At 62.7% G+C, this 8,492-nt stretch overlaps 1 protein-coding gene across 1 annotated transcript; it reads right to left on the bottom strand.

The window, feature by feature from the left end:
- Positions 1 to 2,748: 2,748 nt before the first annotated feature.
- On the bottom strand, positions 2,749 to 7,948 carry GPR37L1 (G protein-coupled receptor 37 like 1). The gene is made up of 2 exons (XM_040085531.2): positions 7,151 to 7,948; positions 2,749 to 4,046 (listed from the first exon to the last, which is right to left on the bottom strand). The coding sequence occupies exons 1-2, from the start codon at positions 7,814 to 7,816 to the stop codon at positions 3,234 to 3,236; spliced, it is 1,479 nt and encodes a 492-aa protein (XP_039941465.1). The 5' UTR covers positions 7,817 to 7,948; the 3' UTR covers positions 2,749 to 3,233.
- Positions 7,949 to 8,492: the final 544 nt, after the last annotated feature.

The following is an 8,492-nucleotide window of genomic DNA, read 5'->3' on the forward strand; positions in this document are numbered from 1 at the left end:
CGTGCCCTGCTCCCTATTCCTTGCTCTCCATTCCCTACTCCATGCCCTGCTCCCCACACCCTACTCCCCACTCCCTGCTCCCTATTCCCTGCTCCCCAATCCCTGCTCCCATGCCCTGCTCCCCATTCCCTACTCCCCGTGCCCTGCTCCATGCCCAGCTCCGCATGCCCTGCTCCATTCCCTGCTCCATTCCCTGCTCCATGCCCTGCTCCATGTCCAGCTCCGCATTCCCTGCTCCATGCCCTGCTCCATTCCCTGCTCCATGCCCTGCTCCATGCCATGCTGCATTCCCTGCTCCATTCCCTGCTCCATGCCCTTCTCCATGCCCAGCTCCGCATTCCCTGCTCCATGCCCTGCTCCATTCCCTACTCCATGCCCTGCTCCATGCCCTGCTCCATTCCCTGCTCCATGCCCTGCTCCATGCCCGGCTCCATGCCCAGCTCCGCATTCCCTGCTCCATGCCCTGCTCCATGCCCTGCTCCCCGTGCCCCCCCTGCACTGCTGCCCTGGCTGGGGGGCACAGGAGCCATGGGGGCAGCAGGGCTTGTGGGGACAGTGGTCAGGTGTGTGTCTGCAGAGGGCTGTGGAAGTCCTGTGGGGTGAGAAGGGCTGTGCCTGTCTGTGCCCGTCTGTGCCGTTGGTGGGGCTCTGAGGTGCAGCCTGGGGGCCTGGCCAGGTTGTTTGGGGCCGGTTTGGGGGGACTGGGCTGGCACTGGAGGGTGGGTGTGCAGGGGGAGGCAGCTCCGGGTCCCAGCGCAGGGCTGGGGATGGCTGGGGGGCTGCAGGGCCCCTCTCTGCCCCTTCCCACTCTGCTCCAGGGTGTCAGGCCAGAGATGTACCTTCTGTTCTTGTTTTTGCAGAATTGCACAAAGAGAGGTTTCTTTTTGTTGGTGGTTTTTTTGGTTTTTTTTTTGTTTGTTTGGGTTTGGTTTTTGGTTTTTTTTTTTTTTTTTTAATTTAATGACTTGTAAAGTGTTGTCGCCCCCCCCCACCCCGCCCCTTTTTTTTTTTTTTTTGTAAGAGATATTTTGACTCAGACTTGACCTCTGTTGGGAAATGATTCTTGTAACTGTACAATTTTTTTGCCTCCTAATAATAAATTAACAATTTTGCGTTGCGGGTGTGTGGTTGCAGTCACGTTACTTCCTCTCCACCTCTGCCACCCACCTTCGGGGCCTGGGAGGAGATCCCTGTCCCCTGGGCAGCACTGGGCACCTGTGTGGCCATGCCCACCCAAGAGGTGCTGGAGGCACCTCTGATGGTTCCAGATGCCTCCAGATTTCCTTGTCCTGGGTACCCAGAGCAGCTCGGACACTCCATCCGTGGCCATCATTGCTGCTGGACCTTCCCGTGCCCCCGTCGTGTCCCACAGGCGCTGCAGAACCCCGCCGGGTTTGTGCGGGCTGCAGTGCTCCTGCCCTGTGTCCCCAGGAGGTGACCTCCTTCCCCGCGTCCCCGGGAGCTTCTGGCCATTGCTGCCGGGGTGCCACCGTGTCCCGGGGGTGCCCCGTGTCCCGGGGGTGCCCCGTGCCCCGCCCTTGCCCGGGTGAGAGCAGGGCTCAGCGCGGCCCGTGGGTGCTGTCCGTGCTGCGGGGCCCTGCGCTGCCTGCACCCCCTGCCCCTCCCCAGGCGCGCAGCCCCCGCGGCCGCAGCACAAGCCGGGCTTTGTTCGCCCTTGGCCCGGGCTCAGGACGGAGCGATGCGGACCAGGCGCAGGAGAGATGCCCTCCCCCGCCACCCCACAGCCACCGACCCCTCACGGGGACCCCGCTCCCCCCGTGGGCACACCGGGGCCTGACGGCACGGCCTGGGCTCCGAACCGCCCCCCGTGCCAGGATGAGACCCCCTCCTCCCAAACCGCGGGGCCCAGACACGGGGCTGCGGGGAGGAGGATGAAAGGAAAAACCCAGTTTTGTGCTCTCAAAAGAAAACTGGGGCTTTTGTTTCCCTGGAAACGGCTCTGCGAAAGCGAAGCGCGCTCGGAGCCCGGTGGGTGTTGCGCACAAAGCCCGCACTGAGCCCCTCGCTTTCAGCGCCCCTGGCAACCGGCTCCCTCGGCCCGGCATCCCGGGCGCTGGGGCGGCTGCCAGCACTGGGACAAGGAGCTCTAACAGCTCCCGTGGATGGGCCGCCGTGGCCAGGCTGCCCTCAGGCAGATCCGTCCTGCCTGCTCCTTGACCCCCCTGCTCCCCGAGCCCCCTGCCCCTGCAGGGGCCGTGGGCAGGGGGGTGGATGTGGGCTTGGAAACCCTGATGCCTTGAACGCGTCCTCCTGGGACAATTCTGTGCACGGGGATGAGGGCCAGGAGCCCTGTGGGGCAGTTTGGGTGAGGTGCTTTCACCCCAAGGCTCCCCAAGGGGTGCTGGGGGTGGTGGTCCCACATCTTCCCCCAGCACTGTGCAGCGGGGGCACCTTGGTTGTGCACAGGGACGCAGCAGGCTGGGGGGAACCTCAGCCCTGTGCTGGACTGGCTGGGCTTCACTGAGACCAGTTCAAGTCCTACAAATCACCCCAAACCCAACACTTCAGAGGGCAGCCTCTGACAGGCACCGCTCAGCCTCACCCCAGAGGGAGGGAGCAAAGGGGGCTGGGGGCCTTTCCCCATCTCCCCTCGCTGCTGCCCGCTCTGGCACAGCAGCCTCCCTGCCCTCCTGCCCCCGGCTGCCCCTGCCCACCCCAGAGCCCCCCAGCCTTTCCAAGGGGCTCCCAGGGCTCAGCCCAGCAGTGCCAGCGGCTGCACGCACGACGTGCTCTAGGTTACTGGTTTATTGAGCTCATACGGGGCATGGCTTGAATCCGTGGGATACGGCCAGTTGGACCTTCTCCTCTTGTGGAGGGGCTGGCAGGAGGGGAGGGGACAGGAAGAGGGCAGTTTGTGTTTGCTGTGTCCTCTGTGAGCCGTCATGGCCAGCCTCTGTGGTTTCAGGTGAGACCATTCCAGCACAACGCCATCTCCAGAGCAGCAGCCCCATGGAGCCCAGCCAGGCAGCTGGCACGGGAGGGTGCTGCTGTCCTCACTGACCTTTGGGCAGAGGCAAGAGGGTCACCAGTGTAGCCACGGGGACTGGGATTTCAAGCCCCATCTACCCAACGCTGGGTTTGAAGCCCACGGCGCAGCCCCCTGAGCCGTCTCTTTCTGCTTGTTCCACGTCCAGACATGAGTACTAATGGCAAAACAACGTTTGGTCTTGGGAGGAGGTGGTGAAATGATCGCTACAGCTCCCCAGTGGCGCTTAGCACGGAGTGCCAAGGGCCAGGAGGGGTGGGGGAGTCTCCCGGGGCTTGTCGAAGAAGATGGAGGAGGACATCTCTGTTTTGAGCTTGCTGTCGGCGCTGCTCTCGCTGGAGGTGGTGTCGGGGCCGCAGCCCTCACAGCAGCAGCAGCAGCAGTCCATGAAGGCCTGGCCCAGGGGACGACAGAGACACAGGAGCAGGACGGGCGTCACCGAGCACTTGAAGAACAGGAAGAACTGGTTGATGAGGTTGAGCAGATCCAAGGTCTGCTTCGACATGTCGGGGGACATGTAGGCCACCACGATGTTGCAGACGTTCTCGGGGGTGGTGCAGAGCCCGTAGATGATGGTCAGAGCGATGATGGTGCAGTTGAGGTGACCCTCGCACTGGCCGTGCTTGGTGCCCCGGCAGTCGCTCTTCTTCTCGGTGCCGCGGATGCGCCGGGTCACCAGCTGGCAGCTGACGGTGAACAGGATGGGCAGGCAGAAGTAGCAGCCGAAGTACCACCACATGCGAGCGTTCTGGTAGGTGAGCACCAGGGAGTAGATGGATTCGGGCAGGTTGGACGAGGGCTTCATGGCGCAGTACTCGGTCACCACGCCGGACACGGGCGACGTGTCCTGCGCCAGCTGCCAGAGCAGGAGCTCCGGCACCGACAGCGTCATGGAGCCCACCCAGATGACGGCCAGCTTGGCAATGATGGACTGGCACTGCTCGATGGGCCGGGTGCTGGCCTGGGGGCTGGTGGCTGCGTGGAACCTGTCGATGCCCAGCGCGCAGAGGCTGAAGGTGGTAACTCCCAGTGACGATACCTGGTGAGGGAGGAGGCACAACAGGTGGGCCCTGCTGCGGGGACGTCGCAGGGGGCTTGGTTCTACCCCTGGCTACCTAAGGCCACAACCCCTCCTTCAAAGGCTATAGGGAGGTCACAGCCTGGAGCTGCATCCCAGGGTTTAGAGCCACTTTTCTGTGACTCCTGAAAGGATAAAAATGTCCCCTGACCCTGTAGTCCCTGCCCAGCTCCCTTTTCTGCAGAAGGCAGAAGTTTAGCTGGATGTCTGTCTGTCCATCCAGCCAAGATGGGAACAGCAGGATTGTCCTTCAGGCTCTTCCTCTATTCTGGATGGCTCTTGCAGAGGAGAAGCAGGGACCATCACACCCACCGGCACCTTCCCAGGGTTCCCAAGGCCAAGTGAGTTGAAGGCGCTCTTGTCCCAAATCAGCTTGGGGCAATTTCCGCTGCATTGAGGATAGCAAGAAAAACATCCCCTTTTGCCAGAGGAGGAGGCCAAGGGAGGGAGAGCCACTGTGGCTCTGGGAGGGCTGGCCAGGCACTGACCAGCATTCCCAGTCCCAGCCCCAGAGCTGGGAGCCAAGTCCCACAGCCCTTGGCCAAGATGATGGCAGAGTCACATGCTGGTGTCCCAGTGCTGTGGCCATTCCTGGCCTCACGAAGCCATCAAACATCACCCTGTGCTGAAAGACCTTCCCAGCACTCAGGAAACCTCCCAGGGCTCCACGTGGTCTGTGGGGAACAGCCCGGAACAACCCCCCCTGACCCCCCCCCAGCCTTTTCCTTGGCCCTGGGCTGGTCACTGCAGCAGCTGATGACCAGGGTGATGCCAGCACTCAGCAGCACCATCGGTTATGCACAGCAGCATCTCCCCAGACACCGAATCAGGACAGCAGCCCAGCATCCTGCACCCAGCACCACCTCCCAGCATGTCCCAGCTCCTCTGCCCAAAGCCAGGGCACTCAGCAGCCTGCTCTGCCCCACAGCCAGCACCCAGCACACTGCACCTGTTCCCTGGCTGGCACCTGCAGCCCTCAGCACTGCTGCACTGCTGCCTCCTCCCCCTACACACTTCCACACGCTCTTCAATCTCTCCTGGTGCCCTTGGTCCTGTGGAGCACCCATCTCCAGTGCCCTGGCAGGGATGTAGCTGGTGGCACCAGTCAGTGCAGCACATCCCTGCACAGGGCCTGTCCCCAGAAGCCCCTGTAACTAGCTTTGCTCCCAAAACCTGGCTCTGTGCCACAGCATTGAGCAGCTACAGAGGATTGATCTGCTTCCCACAGCGACCATCCAGTGGCCTGAGCCACAACCCCACCAGACACGAACCCCTGGCCTCCAGAGAGGTTCCCCTCTCACAGCTGACCCTTTGCTGGGGCTTTGGCTCTGGCCTGGCTGTGGCTCCCACTGAGGCTCCCTGCAGCTGGGTCCCAGCTGAAGCCCTGGAGCTCCTTTCTGCCCATGCTTTGAGGGGCAGGGGGGCAGTGCAGGGCCGGTGCTGGGGGGCAGAGCAAGAGTAGCCCCCACACCAGGACCATGCTTCCCAGCCTGTGACACGCTGGTCCTTCTGCAGCACCAACATCCCACCATTCCTGTCCCTTCCTGTCTCCTCTGGGACCAAGCTGTCCTGGTGCTGCTGAACCCCTGTAGCTGGTGGTGTCACCCCCAGGGTTCTCTCACGGGGACAGGGAGCCCATGAGCAGCACATCTTCCTCAGATCCTCCTTGAGACAGGGTCTGTTTTGGGGACGTCACCCTTCCCTTCCCTTCCCATCCTTCCCTGGAGCACTGAGCCAGCTTGGGGAAATTCCTGCCCCTCTCTGAGTCCCCCCAGGTGCAGTGTTGGGAGCCTGAGGTGGGTAGGGATGGGGCAAACACTCCAGTTAGTGAGAGGATGGGGTGGAACCCCTCTGGAAAGGAGCAGCTCCTTCCTGCTGGGGAGCAGGGGGGCTGCAGGGCTCCCCCAGCAAACACCACATCCCTGTGCTGTGCTGTGCTGTGCTGTGCTGTGCTGTGCTGTGCTGTGCTGTGCTGTGCAGCTTTGGGGCTGTGCTCAGCGGGACACCCCGCTCCACCACGCTGCACCCAGAGGATCCAGTGCTCTGCTGGGGCTTACAGGGCTCTGCACAGCCAGGGACCCCTGCACAAGGGCACACCCTGCACAGGGGCACCAAGGCACGGACAGGTGACAGTGTCACAGGTGACAATGTCACAAGTGACTGTGTGCCAGGTTCTGGCACCAGCCAGTTCTGGAACCCGGAACACCGGGATGGATGCTCACTGGGAGGGGCAGGTTCTGAACCCTGTCTGATCTGACCAAGCCTGAGAGAGTCGCCAGTGATCTGACACTGTCTCTAAGCTCTTCCAGGTGTTTGCACCCTTCAATAAATGGGGCATTGACCACAGAGAACAGGCAGGTGGTCTGTGTGTCCCACCAGGGCACGGAGGGGCACAGCAGGACCCCAAGGTTCCCTTGAGGATGGCAGATGAGCACACTGAGGGCTGGTTTCCAGCACAATGGCAACATCAGCCCAAATCCTGCCCTCTGGGGCAATTTTGTTCATTCTGCCATCCCCTGTCACCACAGTCCCTCTGGCCTTCTCACAGGGTGTCTGGCTCTCCCTGAGTGTGACCAACCTGTCACACATGAGGTTTGAGGACAAACACAGATCCCAGGCTCCCAGACCTAATTCCTGGGCTGTCCCATTCCAGTGCTGACCAGCACTGTCCACCTGCTGGGCCATCCTCAGCAGCCCACAGCGGCCACTTTCTGAGCCAGCAAACTGCAGGGTTGAGCCCCCAGGCTTTGGGGTGTTGAGCTGGGACAGAACAGACAAATGGAGGGACCCTGCTGACACAAGTCCCTGTGCTGGCTGGAGGAGGGTCTAAGGGGCTTTTCCCAGCCCTGGCAGCATTGGTGCTGGCTGCAGAGCCTGAGGAATGGCCCGGGACAGAGGGAAGGTCACCATGGGTCACTGTCCCTCAGCTCCTTGCTGTGCCCCACAGCGGGGTCGCTGGCACACAGCCCTTGTGCCAGGCCACCGGCACCAAGGACTGCCCCGGAGCAAGAGGGCAGAGAGGAGGAGAGCCCTCGATCCCTCCGGGGACCTGTGCAGCCCCTTACCTCCATGAAGGGCACGATGCGACAGGACATGTCCCCCAGCAGCCGCTTCTTGGTGATCTCGTTGAAGATGACCACAGGCAGGCAGAAGAAGAGGATGAGGAAGTCCCAGAAAGCCAGGCTGGCCAGGATGGAGTTCCAGGCGCTCTTCATGTAGTAGTTGTGCCACACGATGCACATCACGGAGAGGTTGCCGATGATACCCACCGTGAAGACGATGAGGGACAGGAACATGACAGCGTAGGCGCTGTAGGAGCTCTCCGTCACCGGGTACAGGGGGTTGTGGATCTGCAGCCGCTTGTCGGACACAGTGGTGAGATTGGCTCGGGGCTCTGCCCTGTCCCTGTCCGTGGGGACCCCCGGTTGCTGTTCCGACGGGTCCGTGCTGGACGGCAGCAGGGCCCTGGTCGGGTGCAGGCTGGCGGAGTTGAGGGGCCGAGGGAACTCCACCCGCACCCCCGGCACGTACTGCTGCACCGACTTGGAGTCCTCCTCCGTGCCCCGGCGCAGCCTCTCCCTCATCTCCCGCACCTCCGCGATGTCCCGGGCAGCCGTGGGCAGGGTCCCGCCGCTGTCCTCACCCTGGCCTCGGCGAGTCCTGCCGGTCCCCGCGGCCCCCGGGGCCAGCAGCAGCAGCAGCAGCAGCAAGAGAAGTGGTGGCGAAGGCATCGTGTCCTCCCGACGGTCCCCGCACCCTCCGGGAGTGTGATGGAGGCGGCGCAGCCCCCGGGGCTGCACGGGAGCTGTGTCCGGGCGCAGCCGCTCGATCCGGCTCCGGCCGCGGCTCTGGGAGCCGGGGGAGCGCTGGGCAGGATAAAGCGGTGGCAGGAGGGGAGCCGAGCCCTCTGCTGGTCACCCACCGCCCGAAGATGGGACAGCGGCCAGACTGGGCAGGTCCACACCCCCCAACACCTCCCAGCATTCGCCCCAACGTCCCCAAACATCCCCTCAACATCCCGCAGCATCCCCCAAACGCCCTCAAACCTCTCCCCAGCATCCCCACAAATCCCCCAGGATGCCCAAACATTCCCCAATATCCCCCAGCATCCCAGAAACATTCTCCAACATCCCCAAATATCCCTTCAGCATCCCCCCCAGAATACCCCATCCTTCAACATCCCCCAGCGTCACCCAGTATCCCCCAACACCCCCAGCTTCCCTCAGCATGCCCAATATCCCCCAAGACTATCCAATATCCCACAACAGCCCCAAGATCCCCTGAGAACAAGCCAGGAGAGGGATGCCCACAGCTTGGCACTGCCAAGCTCTGCTTTTCCCACGGCAGATATTCCACTCTCCCTGGAGCAGGTGGCACTCAGGAGGCCTGAGGTGCAGCCCTGGGCCT

The sequence above is a fragment of the Hirundo rustica genome, chromosome 24, assembly GCF_015227805.2.
Source record: "Hirundo rustica isolate bHirRus1 chromosome 24, bHirRus1.pri.v3, whole genome shotgun sequence".
Classification (NCBI taxonomy): domain Eukaryota; kingdom Metazoa; phylum Chordata; class Aves; order Passeriformes; family Hirundinidae; genus Hirundo; species Hirundo rustica.

Coding starts and splice junctions, on each gene's coding strand:
- GPR37L1 (XM_040085531.2), bottom strand. CDS start 7,816: ATGCCTTCGCCACCACTTCTCTTGCTGCTGCTGCTGCTGCTGCTGGCC. Junction 4,047..7,150: donor GCATCGTGCCCTTCATGGAG/GTAAGGGGCTGC, acceptor CTCCCTCACCAG/GTATCGTCACTGGGAGTTAC.